This window comes from Phacochoerus africanus, chromosome 7 (genome assembly GCF_016906955.1).
Source record: "Phacochoerus africanus isolate WHEZ1 chromosome 7, ROS_Pafr_v1, whole genome shotgun sequence".
NCBI lineage: Eukaryota > Metazoa > Chordata > Mammalia > Artiodactyla > Suidae > Phacochoerus > Phacochoerus africanus.
Window position 1 is genome coordinate 82,008,444 of NC_062550.1, and position 14,653 is coordinate 82,023,096.

The 14,653-nt window shown below is 50.6% G+C and overlaps 1 protein-coding gene across 3 annotated transcripts in view; it reads right to left on the reverse strand.

Annotated features, from left to right (window-relative positions):
• VDR (vitamin D receptor) overlaps positions 1-14,653 on the reverse strand; it is a 61,646-nt gene that overhangs the window by 7,389 nt on the left and 39,604 nt on the right. For all 3 annotated transcript variants that reach the window (XM_047788074.1, XM_047788072.1, XM_047788073.1), the window contains 3 exons: positions 7,441-7,625; positions 6,939-7,059; positions 3,912-4,083 (listed from right to left, as the gene is read on the reverse strand). In XM_047788074.1, coding sequence (XP_047644030.1) covers positions 3,912-4,083; positions 6,939-7,059; positions 7,441-7,625 — 478 coding nt within the window. The remainder of the gene's footprint in view (positions 1-3,911; positions 4,084-6,938; positions 7,060-7,440; positions 7,626-14,653) is intronic.

Genomic DNA, 14,653 nt, shown 5'->3' on the forward strand with positions numbered 1-14,653 from the left:
AACCCTAACGGGAACTCCGCAAATATCTCTTTCTTAACATGTAGGAGGTCACAGTGACCCTGTGTCTCACTTCCTACGTTAGTTCATGGTGGGTTGCATCACATTATAACAACACACTCTATAAGTTATTTATCAATCTCCCAGTCACTTATTTTGGGGTATTTGGGCTGCTTCTAAGTTTTGCTATTATAAGTAATTCTGTGAAGAATATCTTTATACGTAACCTTTTGTTCAAGGGCCCCCTCAAAATGGATGGCCAGAAATGAACGAATATCCCACGCGTGTTTGGCCAGAGAGATTTCACTGGCCGCTGTGATCGAGACATACTCCTGCTATGAAAGCCAACCTAGAACAACCTCAAATTACTACCCATGGCCTGGAAATACAGAGAATTTCTACGAGCCAGCTCGAAGCCAGAACTGGGACTGGCGGTGGGTTGGGGGCAGAGGTGGAGCCAAAGGGGAATCCAGTCAGAGAAGTTTCCTGCTGTAATGGACACTGGCTCGGGCTCTGGGCCTCCTCCCTGGACCTCCTCGTCGGTTTTCACCCCTGCCGCTGCTTCTGGGCACCTACCACACGCTCTGGGAATTCGGGCTTGTCTCCCCTCCCCCATCCCAGGCAAGGCTCCCCCCTCCCTCCATGGCCTGCATTCTGTCTGTGCCTCCAACAGGCATCTCTCGCTGCCCTAATCTTGTCACCACAGCCGCTCACAGGCCTCTCTCTTCCATCAGACGCTGACCCTCTGGAGGCCAGAGGCTGTCCGAGGCAGCTTTCTTCCCTCCCAGTTTATATAAGCAAGCTGATTGCTGAATCGATGAGCAAATAAATAGAGGAAAGGGCAGAGGCGGAGGGAAGCGCTATGACCCCAGGCCTTTGACAGAGGCAGGAGTCCCTGGGGATGGAAATGGCAGCGGGGTTGGAGGCCTTTAGCCCTCTGTGGTCTCTCCTGCACCAGTCTGGGCAGTGAACACTGTGGTTCCACGCTCTGGGATCCACCACTGCTCCTGCACCACCTCCTCCCTGCGTTTCTCTTGCGGGACTGAGGTGGGGAGGCTTGGGGGGCTGCCAGACTGAGAGGCCGAGGGGGAAAAGGTCGGAGGCAGGAGCAGGGCCAAGACTGCACCACAGGGCCGTTGACACCCAGCACAGCCCATCCAGTCCCACCCCACTTTGGTCCCATGCCCGCCCTAGAGCCTCATCCCGTACTCCCACCCCGCTCCCACTCTCCCACACAGAAGTCTCATCCTGCCCTCCCCACACCCTCCACCCCCGCCTCTAGGCAGCAAGATCAAAGCCACCAGGGACGCAGCCACTGTTCTTTCACTTCTTGGAAACACAGAACCTCTAAGTGCAGAAACCGGCAGAACCAGAGAGCTGTTGGGCTGGCCTCGCCTGGGTCCTCCAGGAGCCTGGGCTCTGGCCCCAGTCCTGGTACAGCATCAGCTCCACGAGGTCACAGAGCGTCTGCGTCAGTGTCCTCACTCCCCACCCCCTGCCACTCCACCCCATCCCCAGAGCTCTTGCTAAGGCCTGCTCCACTTTTACTAGGAATCATTCCACTGTGGGACTTGTCAAGTCAGGCTGAAGCGAGAAAAGTCAATCCAGCTTGTTTAGATCGATTTAATTGATTTTCCCTCAAGAGCTGGCTGGCTCCAGCAGGTGCTCTTAGAGACCTCGTTTTGACCATGACGGAACGGCTAGACCAGGGAACTCTGGTGAGTGAGGCCTGAAGGGAAGGAAAGAGATTTCAGCTCATCCTTGGGGAGAAGAAGAGAGGGGCAGATAGTGCTACGGGTGCAAGGGTATGAGGATGGGGGCGAAGAGAAAAACTGGGGTTCCGTTTACTTAGCGGAGGGCGCTGCGCTGGGGTACTTTGGATTCCAGCCACCACTCAGAATCCCCCAACCTCAGCATCTGAGCTGGGCCTCAGGTACCCTCTGGTCCAGCGCCCCACTAGACAAGGTGGGATGAACCCTGGGTGTAGAGCACTGCTTCTCCTTGGATCAGGATGGGAGCCGCCGGCTATTGTGTATCCACCAGCACCTTGAAGTGTTTTTTTCTCTAGATGTTGACACAAAACGAGGCTTTGGAACATGAGCCGTCTGCAAACAGTAACGTGAAGAGTGGGGGAGGGACTTGGAACCTGTGCTAAACGGAATGTGTCATCAGCTCCAAGGAAAGGCTCTGGAGGGTAAATCCCAGGCCCAGTGCAATGCTGACCTCACAGATGACACCTGTTCTGCCTGCCAAAGTGGCCTTTGCTCCCTTTGCTGCAACCAAAACGTGCCACGCAGAACGAGCGGAGTCTCAACAATGCTGAACATTTTTCTCTCCTTTACAATTTTCACATTCATTCCAGGAAAGAGCACTGGCACATTCCTGGTGTTTGAATGCGTGCGAGGCATAAAATAACACAGAGCAAGTTGTCTCAGGACAGAAACAAACTGAGAAGTACTGGGTTTAGCTCTGTGAATTACCATCGTCTAGCTGGCAATGCGGCAATTTAGACAGTGACCGATGGCTTTCCCACACAGCAGAGTCACCACATGATAAATGGTCCCTCATATTAGTTTTCATTCAGAGTGGGCCAATGTCAATCATTTTCCAGCTCCTAGTATTCTAGCACTGAATCTGAGCATCAGTCTTGAGGAAGCCTTCTGCCTCTTCTGCCACAACTGCGGCTATTGCTACTACTGGAAATGATGAGACTATTGCTTGATATTAATTTATTTCTATTTCTCAACCACATTGTATAAGTATTTTATGACAATGTTCTACATGAACTTTTAGAAAGAATGAAGCTATGAATATACATATAGATACAACTGCCTACCAATATACCTGCTAAAAGTGTCAACTTTTAAGTATTTTGAAAAATATTTAGGAGTTCTCTTGTGGCACAGAGGGTTAAGGATCCAGCATTGTCACTGCAGCGGCTTGGGTCACTACTCTGGTATACAGGTTCAATCCCTGGCCTGGGAATTTCCACATGGCATAGGGTGGCCACAAAAAAAAAAAAAAAAAGAGAATATTTAACACTGCATGACTATTTAATATATTATATATGCCATTATTACCAAAACAATAAAACATTTGAATGAATGAATGAAACTTGTATGACTGAATCCATAACAGAGGGTCTTTTTTTTTTTTTTTTGGCTTTCTAGGGCCACACCCGCAGAGTATGGAGGTTCCCAGTTACAGCTGCCAGCCTAAGCCACAGCCACAGCAAAGCCAGATCTGAGCTGCATCCAGCTCACGGCAACACTGGATCCTTAATCCACTGAGCGAGGCCAGGGATTGAACCTGCAACCTCGTGGTTCCTAGTCGGATTCGTTAACCTCTGCGCCATGATGGGAACTCCGTAAGAGAGGGTCTTGACTCAAGTAGAACTCCTTATACTTATCTACTTTGGCAAAAAGATCTTGGTATGATTAGGAAACAGCCTTGGATGAGGGGTAAATTGGATGAAAGATGCCCAGGTTATATACGCCAGAAAGTTCATCTCCCTCTAAATTACTTTACAAGTTTTCCTGCCCAACCCTGGCTAGGGATCAAATCCAAGCTAGGAAAGGAATCCAAGCTGTAAGCTGCAACCTACACCATGGCTGTGGCAACACCAGATCCTTAACCCATTCATTGCACAGGGCGGGGATCGAACCTGTGCCTCAGCAGCAACCCAAGTCACTGCCGAGACAACACCAGATCCTTACCTTGCTGCACCACAGTGGGAACTCCTGGACTGCACTGCTTAAATACAGATTCCTGGGCCTAACGCAGAGATTCTGATTTAGGTCTAGAGTAGGCCCTGAGACTCTATTTTGGGAAGCAGTAGATTGGTAATTTCTGAGTCTTCTTCTGACTCCGTCTAGGATTCTGACTCTTCCCTGGATGTCCCAGAAGCTCCTTACCTGAACCCTGGGATCATCTTGGCAAAGCCGATGACCTTTTGGATGCTGTAACTGACCAGGTCAGCCAGGTGGGGCAGCATGGAGAGCTGGGACAGGTCCAGGGTCACAGAAGGGTCATCAGAGTCTTCTTCGCTCAGATCCAGGTGGGAGAAGCTGGCTGGCTCCATCGTGTCTGGGGAAGGATGAAGGACAAGAAAGAACTACTTGAGCCAGGCTCGCTCCTGCTGGGATCTGTGAGGACGTCCTGCACCCTGGCTGCAGAGCTGGCTTGGAATCCGGCAGTGACCACCTCCCTTCACGGTCGCTTCAGCCCAGTCTTCCCTCTAGGGTTCCTGTGTCTTTCTTCAGCAGAATGCAGTGGGAAAATCAAGGTCAGAGACCCTCTGAGATACAAGACTTCTGCAAGCTGTGACTTTACCCAGTGTTCCTAATGACTTCAAATCAAAGATGGATTTGGACCAGCGTTCCCACTGTGGCTCAGTGGTAATGAACCCGACTAATAACCATGAGGACGCAGGCTTGATCCCTGGCCTCACTCAGGGGGTTAAGGATCCGGCGTTGCCATGAGCTGTGGTGTAGGTCGCAGCCACGGCTTAGGTCCAAGTTGCTATGGCTGTGGTGTAGGCTGGTAGCTACAGTTCTGATTTGACCCCTAGCCTGGGAACTTCTGTATGCTGTGGGTGCGGCCCTAAAATAAAGCCAAAAAAAAAAAAAAGAATTTGGACGAATACACTTGTGGAGAACAATGTTCAACCTCAGTAGTAACCAACGAACAGCCAAGTAGAGCATCTACTTTTCATCCTTAAACTAGAAACAAGTGCATTTATTTTTATTATTTTTTTATGGCTGCACCCAAAGCATATGGAAGTTCCCAGACTAGGGATTGAATCTGAGCCTCAGGTGCAGCCATGCTGGACCCTTTAACCCACTGTGCCAGTTCACACCTCTGCAAGCCGCTGCAGTTGGATTCATAACCCACTGTGCCACAGCAGGAACGCCACAAGTTCCTTTCAATGTTGATACCAGTATTTGTAAAGATGCAGGGAATCAGGCAATCCTTGTGCAGTGCTGGTGTACTAAAGGAGGCATAAATTTGTGAAAGTAATCTGGAAAGTTATTGGACCATGAGGGTCCAAAGCCTACAACTATGTACACACTATGACCAGTAATCCTACTTCCACGAATACAGCACAAGGAAAAGTTCAGAGCAAGTGCAAATATTTAGCCACCAGCATGCTGTTCACTTAATAACAAGCTGGGAAAAAGAAAAATCCACATATCCAAGGAGAGGAGATTTAGATATGTTATTGTACATTATACTGCAGAATACTAAGCAGTCTTTAAAAATTATACTCTAGGCGTGTAGTGGATGGCATGAAAATGACATAACACACTATTAAGAGAAAAAAGCAAGTTGGCAGGCTAAGTATGGCATGATTCCATTTCTGAATATACATATGTATTAAAAATTGGGAAAAAATATATCGTAGTGTCAGTAGTGATTATTTTGGGGTGGTATGATGAAAGATTATATAATATATGTAATCTACATAATTTAGTTTCTATTTTCTGAATGTCTATAATGAACATGTATTACCTTCGTATAATAATTAAAAAAATAAAAAATGTTAATTAGTTTGAATTTTTAAATAAACATATGCTACATTGAACATACCATGGCGGAGGGGGGAGCTCCTCAAATTAACCAATGAGAGGGAGTCAAAACTTCTAAACAAAACCATTAAAAGTTGAAGTACAGACCAATGTATCACATGCAGACTGGCCCTCATTGATTAAAATGAATATACCAGCAAGTAAAAGGAGCAGGAAGGTGGGTTGAGAAAATTAACACTGGGGAGAGGTTTCTACAAGGTGAGGGGCTCAGAGGATGAGTTACCCGTGTGGTGGTAGTGCAGGTGAGTGGACATGACAACCAGCTCCTCTGCCATCTCTGTCCACCTGGTGCATGGACCCTTCCCACCTACTCTGGATCCGGGCACAGACCCATAAATGAGCCGAGAAGTACCCTGTCTGAGGGTTCTAGTTCCATAAAAGGGTGGGGGCTTTTCCATTCCTGCCCTCCCACAGGCCCCAAGCCAAGGGCAGCTGGGTTGGGTGAGGGATGAAGGCAAGGGCAGCTGGAGGGTAAGGCAGGAAGATAAAGAGGAAGGCAGAAAAGGACCATAAGAAAAAAGCAAAGATGAACTAGAAGGAATAGGTCGTCCAGGGCCTTACTGGCCCCCCCGGGGATTGAGGGGAAGATGGGCTGCGGTGGGATCCACATCTCCTTCCATGCCAAGTTTCACTCTGCAAAGACACAGGGTCTGATGACTGTAGTTAACAATACAGTTTATTATATTTGAAGGTTGCTAAGGGAGTACATCTCTAAGTTATCACAGAGGGGAAAAAAAAACAACTTTGTAGGAGTTCCCTGGTGGCTCAGTGGGTTAAGGATCTGGCGTTGTTGCTACTGTAGTATGGGTTCGATCCCTGGCTCAGGAACTTGCCCTTGGCTCATGCATGGCCGAAAAGGAAATAAAATAAAAATCTTTGTAACTATGTGAGATTAACTAAACTTACTGTGGCAATCATTTTGCAATATATACTTCTATCAAATCATTATGTCGTACACCTTAAATTTACACAATGTTATGTCAGTGACATCTCAAGAAAACTGGGGAAAACAAAACCAAACACCAAACAAAAGAAAAACCCCAAAGGCCCAGGCTCAAAATACCATTTAGAGGAACCAGGTCGCTCCCAGGGAAGGAGCCAGGGGCAGAAGGCTGGCTTAGAGGAAAGCAAATTGACTCTACAGGCAGACCCTTACCCCCCCACCCCACCCCCCGCCCCGGACCACAGCTTGGCCTCTTCCTCAGTGTCCTCAGAGTGGACCCTCGTGTGCATTAAAAAGGGGTTGTTCTGAGGACGCCGCACAGCACAGAGTGCTGCCCATCCAGCCGCAGCCAAGGTCAGGGGTCTAGGGAAGCTCCGGGCTCTTGGGGAGGGGGCGATAGCCCCACTTACCTGGAGAGGAGGTGTATTGATCTGAGCAGGAAGAGGACGAGCTTCCGGAGAAGCTGGGCGCATGCGTGGAGAAAGACCTGGAGGGGAGGGTCCCTTCCCCCTCATCCCCGCGAACCGGAGCCTGGAAGGTAGAGGTAGAGTGTCAGAAGCTCGTATTTGGAGGCCCCCTTCCTGCCTCAGCTCTGACCTCCGACAGGATTGGTTTCAAGGAGGGTCTATGGGAGGGGTCCCCAGGCTAGGGGTCGAATTGGAGCTGTAGTCACTGGCCTGTACCACAGCCACAGCAACGTGGGATCTGAGCGGCGTCTGCGACCTACACCGCAGCTCCTGAACCCACGGAGCCTGGCCAGGGATTGAACCCACGTCCTCATGGGTACTAATCAGGTTCATCACCACTGAGCCACAACGGGAACTCCCCTTCCCAGGTTTTGTGCGGGGATCCCCCTGCCCTCTAGCCCACTTGCCAGCCCTGCTCATGCTCCCGGCCAGCGGGTGGACGTACCCGGAACTGGCCGAAGTCAGCATAGGTGGGGTCATAGGTCTTGTGGTGGGCGTCCAGCAGGATGGCGATGATGCGCTGCTGCTCCTCCGACAGCTTGGGCCGCAGACTGTCCTTCAAGGCCTCCTCCTCCTTCCGCTTGAGGATCATCTCCCGCTTGCGCTGCACCTCCTCGTCTGTCAGGATGACTGTGGGGCGGGGAGAGGCGAGTCAGGGGGGCCGGGCCTGCACCGCCTCTGTGGAACCTTCCTCAGGGCGCAAAGGCACGAGATGTGAGGGGGACGCCAAGGCCACGATACGGATGGACCATCAGGTGCTGCACGTTGAAAGGCAGGCTCGGGAGAGAGGAGGAAACAGGATGTGGGAGGTGGGATGGTGGGGAGCCTGGGATCTCAAGGACAAGGTGTCTGACTCTGGACAAACTGAACTCTGCAGGTTTTTGTTTGCTTTTTTCTAAAGTGAGACATTTGGACCATATGATCTCTCTCTTTTTTGTTTTGGGCCACCCTGTGGCATATGAGGTTCCCAGGCCAAGGATAAGATCTGAACTGCAGCTGTGACCTACACTGCAACTGCAGCAACATGAGATCTTTTTTTTTTTTCTTTTCTTTTTTTTGTCTTTTCAGTTTTTTTTTAGGGCTGCACCAGCAGCATGTGGAGATTCCCAGGCCAGGGGTCCAATTGGAGCTGCTATCGCTGGCCTATGCCAGAGCCACAGCAACGCCAGATCCAAGCTGTGTCTGCAACCTACACTATAGCTCATGGCAACGCCGAATCCTGAATCCACTGAGCGAGGCCAGGGATCGAACCTGCAACCTCATGGTTCCTAGTCAGATTCCTTTCCTCTGTGTCACAATGGGACCTCCAATCCTTTAACCCACTGTGCAGGGCTGAGGATGTAAGTTGCATCCTGCTGCCACAGAGACGCTGCTGATCCCGTTGAGCCACAGTGGGAACGATGGAAGTTTGGACCGTATGATCTCTTCCAAGTCGTTTTTTTGTTCCCTCCTTCATAAAGTGAGTGTAGGTGGAGCACCAGACTGTTCTGGGATCTGAATGCAGGCCTAGCACAGAGCAGATCCTCCTCCTCCCCCCTCCCCCTTTTCCCTGACCCTGCGGGAGACGGGAGGTGGGAGGAGTCACCGTATACAGTCTCAGCACCGGAATCTCAGAGATGCCGAGAAGATCCCTCTGCACGGCCACCCCCACGTCCAAGTTTCCAGGCCTGGGAGCCACTGTGACCAATGTAGAAAGACTTTGCCTCTTTGGTTTTCTGCAAAACAACCCCTCCTCCAGCCCTTCTGTTCTTGAAATTTCTGCCCAAGGAGTTTTCAATTCCTCTGGAAGTGCCTAAGGATAGCAGCTCACAGCTCTCATCTGGGAAGTTGTCTCCCCGGCTACTCAGTGTCTGCTGGTGGCGGGGTGCAGGGGATCCCGGCCTCACAGTCCCGGGGCTGCTGTTTGGAGGGTGGGGCTGGGAGCAGGGGTGCCTGGCACAGCAGCCCAGCACCCAGATCTCCTGGCTGGGGCTTGCCGAGCGCTGACGGCACGAGTGGGCACTGGGGCCCTCGGCCTGTAGCTGCTTGCTCTGTGCTGGTGTTGCCAGGGCATCTGCCCACAGAACTGAGACTTTCACAAGAGCAAGGAAAGGAACCAGAATCCCAGAGTGGGCGGGTTCCAGGCTTTGAGAGGGCCCATTGGCCTAGGCCTCTAGGGTTGCGGGGGGTGGGGGTGGGGGAGAGAACAAGAGAAGTTGGTGGAGGGGGAGGGAGAGACTGTGGGGGGCAGGAGTGGGCACAGCGGAAAAGGGAATTTTGCAGCAAAAGATGGCGTGTTCCCTCCATACCTAGAGGAAGGCTGCGAGGAGGCCACGCCCAGGCTCCTGACTCACTTGCCCAAAGAGCTGCCAGCCCTCCTCCCGCAGAGGCTGTCTGCTGAGACCCCAAGAGCAAGTGGGGTGGGAGAGCAGGGAGCAGGGAGCATCCTGTTCCAGACAAGGTGCAAGGCCCCAGCGTGGGGAAGCCAAGATGAGGTGTTGGGTCTTTCCTGCTCATTGGAGGGGCCGGTGGAGGAGGTGATGAGGCTGGAGCTGGGAGGCTGGCTCGGTGGGCCCACAGGCGTGTTTCTCGGCCCGATGGGGCTCCCATAACCCCCTGTGATTCTATGATGTCATGCTCCTGCTCAGAAACTTTCTGGATCCTTCCTGCTTAGCAGGCCCAAACTAAAGGCAAGATCCTCCATGATTTCTCTTCTTTCTAACTTTGCAAGTTCGTTTCCTGGCGCTTCTGGACGCAGCTCCTGCTCTAGTCATGCTGGGTGCTGGGATGCTTGCTGACTTGTGACTATAGTCCTCTCACTCTTTTTTTTTTTTTTTTTAATCTTTTTGCCTTTTCTAGGGCCGCTCCCACAGCATATGGAGGTTCTCAGGCTAGGGGTCTAATTGGAACTGTAGCCGCCAGCCTACACCAGAGCCACAGCAATGTAGGATCCGAGCCACGTCTGTGACCTACATCAAAGCTCACAGCAACGCCAGATCCTTAACCCACTGAGCAAGGGCAGGGATCGAACCCGCAACCTCATGGCTCCTAGTCGGATTAGTTAACCACTGTGCCACGCCGGGAACTCTGATCCTCTCACTCTTTCCACTGCATTCCCCGTTGTGCTGGATGCCTGTCCATCTGGGAAGACCCTTGCCCTGTAGCCATGCAAGTTCCATCTCTTCTCCAGCACCCAGCACCCAGCACCCAGCACTCAGCCTTCTTGTACCACTCACGGAAGCTTTCTTATTGCCCTGATCTGCAATGAACAGTTTTCCCCACACACACTGGCACCCAACTGTCTCCACTCCGCCACGTTTATGGTTAGCACACTTTCCAATAACTGCCTGTTTAGAGAGAGCCTGAGAAGTTCAAGTTCTCCTTCACCATAACTGCAGGCGACCTAAGGGCAGGGGCCACATCTTCCAAGGCCTGCGTCTCTCCAACCAAGCCAAGCCCTATGGGGTTTCCTGGCTGCCATGGTGCTTGCTCAATAGTCTGATGGACTGGACACCCTACATCTCCATACGGACTGTACCTACTACTAAGTGTTGTTTGTTGTCCTGATTCACGAGAAATGGTGAGATGTGCACCAATGCCTCACACCCCATATGATGTCAGAATGGCACATGCCACATGTCACTGAGCACAGCTTCCCTTTTTTTTTTTTGCCACGCCCAAGGCATGCAGAAGTTCCTAGGCCAGGAATTGAACCTGTGCCATTGCAGTGACCTGAGCCACAGTGCTGACAATGCCAGATCCCTACCCACCAGGCCAGCCAGGAACTCTGAGCACAGCTTATATTCTTAACTTAAATAATTCTGATTGAAGTATTTTCAAAACAGAATACCTTGTAACGGAACACCTGTAACATCATATAACATTTTCTTGATGATTCACAGACATCATTCTGAATAATTACGGGACTCTGCAGGAACCAGGTTATGACCTCAGAATTGTATAGGGATGTTTTCCTGCACTGTATGACTTAGCCTGCTATATTTTGAGTTCTTGTGCTACTTTTCTTTCTTTCCTGCTTGCTTTTTTTTTTTTTTTTTTTGGTCTTTTTGCCTTTTCTAGGGCTGCTCCCGAGGCATATGGAGGTTCCCAGGCTAGGGGTTGAATCAGAGCTGTAGCCACCGGCCTACACCAGAGCTACAGCAACACAGGATCTGAGCCACATCTGCGACCTACACCACAGCTCATGGCAACAGCAGAATCTTAACCCACCGAGTGAGGCCAGGGATTGAACCCATGTGCTCATGGATACTAGTTTGGTTCATTAACCACTGAGCCACGACGGGAACGCCAATAGAGTTTTATGTAATAAAAATACTGTTAATAAATACACTGTAAATAAAAATAGAATTTTTCAGACTCATGGATATAGAGAACAGACATGTCATTGTCAAGGGGATGGATTGGGAGTTTGGGGCTAGTAGATGCAAACTATTACATTTAGAATGGATAAACAATAAGTCCTACTGTTCAGCACAGGGAACTATATCCAGTCTCCTGGGATAGGCTATGGTGGAAAAGAATACAAAAAAGAATGTGTGTGTGTGTGTGTGTATATATATATGTATGTATGCATGTATGTATAATGGAGTCGCCTTGCTATACAGCAGAAATTGGCACAATTTTTTTTGACCACACCCATAGCATGTGGAAGTTCCCAGGCCAGGGACTGAACCCATGCCACAGCAGAGACCCAAGATGCTATAGCGACAATGCAGGATTTTTAACCCGCTGTACCAAAAGGGAACTTCCCCCTGGCACAACATTGTAGATCAGCTATGCTTTCATAAAACTTTTTTAAAAATAGTTTTTATGTAGTGGGCATTATTCAAAGTGCTTCTTATATATTAATTAACATTATTTAGTCCTTGTAATAACCCCTAAGGCAGGTGCTATTATCCTCATTTTGCTGATGAGGGCACTGAGGCCCAGGGAGGCTGTATACCTTGCTCAAAGTCACACAGCAAACAAGTGATGGAGGTAGAATTTGGGCCTGAGCAGTCTGGTTCTGGAGTCCAAGTTCCTAACCACTGCCTCATACCGCCTGTGACTATAACTAGCTCTGAAGGCGTAGTCGGACCATGGACCTCAGCCGTGGAATCCTGACACATGCATTCCAATTCATTTGTAGAGTGTGAAAAATTAAAGTAGCAAAGCTATCAGTGATTTACTTGAAAAGGATAAAGTTAAGAGACTGAGGTTAACCTTATGACACTGATCATTTTCCATCACTGCTGTCAAAGAGCAACCACCATCCTGTGTGTGGCACTAGAGGGAGGGATGCTGAGATCTGCTGGTTTCAAACGGAGGCTGCCAATCAACAGGTCTCTCTCCAGGCAACACTGTCTGGGGACTAAGTCACAAGTCTCTCACATATGCGGAAGTCATTGGGATTTATGTAATGTCATTTGTTTAAAGGGGTTGTTAATTTAATAGGAGATTTAAAGAGTCATTTTCTCAATGAATCCTGCTAAAAAGACCATTACGGAATTCCCATCATGGCGCAGTGGTTAACAAATCCGACTAGGAACCATGAGGTTGCGGGTTTGGTCCCTGCCCTTGCTCAGTGGGTTAAGGATCCGGCGTTGTCGTGAGCTGGGGTGTAGGTTGCAGATGGGGCTTGGATCCCGCGTTGCTGTGGCTCTGGCGTAGGCCAGTGGCTACGGCTCCGATTGGACCCCTAGCCAGGGAACCTCCATATGCCGCAGGAGCGGCCCAAAGAAAGAGCAAAAAGACCAAAATAAATAAATAAATAAGTAAATAAATAAATAAATAAATAAATAAAATAATTAAAAAAAAAAAAGACCATTACTACTACATAGGAAGATGTGTTTTGAAGTTAAAAGCCATGGAAGTAAAAAGCCCACTGATGGGCTTTCCAATGAATAAGGGCCATGAGCTGTGTACAAGGACTTAGTGAAAGCCATGGGCCTGCACAGAGCTTCCCAACTCCTTGCTGGCCATGTAAAGGGCCTTGCTCCGTTGGCTACAGCTCCGATTCAACCCCTAGCCTGGGAACCTCCATATGCCGCAGGAGCAGCCCTAGAAAAGGCAAAAAGACGAAAAAAAACAAACAAAAAAACCCAAATAGAATTACTTACATATATAGGGATTGTTGTCCGACTTTAACAAGGAAGTGCTAGTGCCTGACACTGGTACAGTTAAATGGTCCATAAACCCTGACTCCCACTCTCATCCCCTCCGCTTCTTGTGCCTCCTCGAGGGAAGCCACCTCCCTGCCCCGCCAGAAAGGAGCCTGGGTCTGCAGCTCCCTTCCAAGGCAGCCCTGGGCTGGCCTGTGGTTTTTCTAATTTGACCCTCAGTTGTCTCTAGGAGGCAAGGCCTTGGGGACAACAGCCAGCCCAGGTGATAAAGAAGCAGCTCTCCTAGAGATCTGGGTCGGGGCACTCCAGGCCTAGACATATTGACAGGCCTCCCAAGGCTTGGCTAACCCGAGGCAGGGAACGATAACTCTTCCTGGAGGACCTTCCCTTTGGGGCATGGAAAGAATGAGCCTAGGGTTGGCCCACCATTTCTATTTTCACTGGAGCTCCAGCAGCCCACCCCTAACTCCACGCAGCTCTTTGTCCTAGCAGGGTGAGAGTGGCGGACACAGGACTGCGCCGGGCTTAGAGCAGGACAGGGACACAGGGCTCTGGCGGAGGAACTGAGGCTGGGGTTGGGGTGGCTGAGGCACAAAGCTGATGGGGGGCTGGGGGTAGATTGCTGCTTCCATCCCCCCACGTGGTGTTCCTGGGGCAGACGCGCCCTGAAACACCCCAGGCCTGCTCCTCATGGTGGATGCAGGGCTCTCTGTGGGGACCAGCGAGGGTGGAGAAGGGGACGTGGCGTTTGATCCTGGACTCAACGTGCTTTCCGACTCCAATCATGGTATTTTTGCCTTTCTGGGTCTCAGATGATTTCTCTAAGTATTCTCCCTGTTCCAAGCTGATGGAACATCTTTCTCCTGAGACATAAGAGAGGCACCTCGGGGACTTCCATGAGGCTGGCCCTGTCTGGAACTCCTGTGGCAGAGCCTTAATGAATCCCCGTGGTGCGACTCTGGGCCATTCTCTGTTGGCTGGAACCTTGGAACCATGGCTTCCTGCCCTGTGGAGGTTCTGTGGGGCGGGGGCGGGACAGGGGCAGGGACTGCATGTGCCTGGTCCTGTTTATGTCCAGCTTAGCACCTCGCACAGAGCAGGGTGCACTCTGCCAACCCACGTGTGAGAAAACCATGAGACACCCAGGCCTTGAGCCTCCACTGCTCCAGGATAAACAGGAGGCGGGTGGGGCAGAGGACAGGGCTAGGAGGGAGCAGCGTGCCCAGGCTTGCATGCTCACGCGGTGGTGAGGAGGAACGATGGCCTGAAAACTTCTTCCGGGGCTGCCAGTGTTGGCTGGGGAGCTGGGATCAGGAGCGAGGGGCTGTGGCCCCCCAGAAGGGAGCCCATCAAGGACTGAGGAGTCCTCTGTTTCCCCAAAACACAGAATTGTTTTGCCATCAAGGAAGAAATTTCCCCTCCCCTCAGCCGCGTCCTGTGGCTATTTCTCTGTTCCAGACACACCTTCCCTGTATCTGACTTATCCCAGCCCTCCCCCCAGAAACAGCCCCACAAGCAGGAGGGCCTCTGGGATGACTGCATCTGACACTCCTCCTG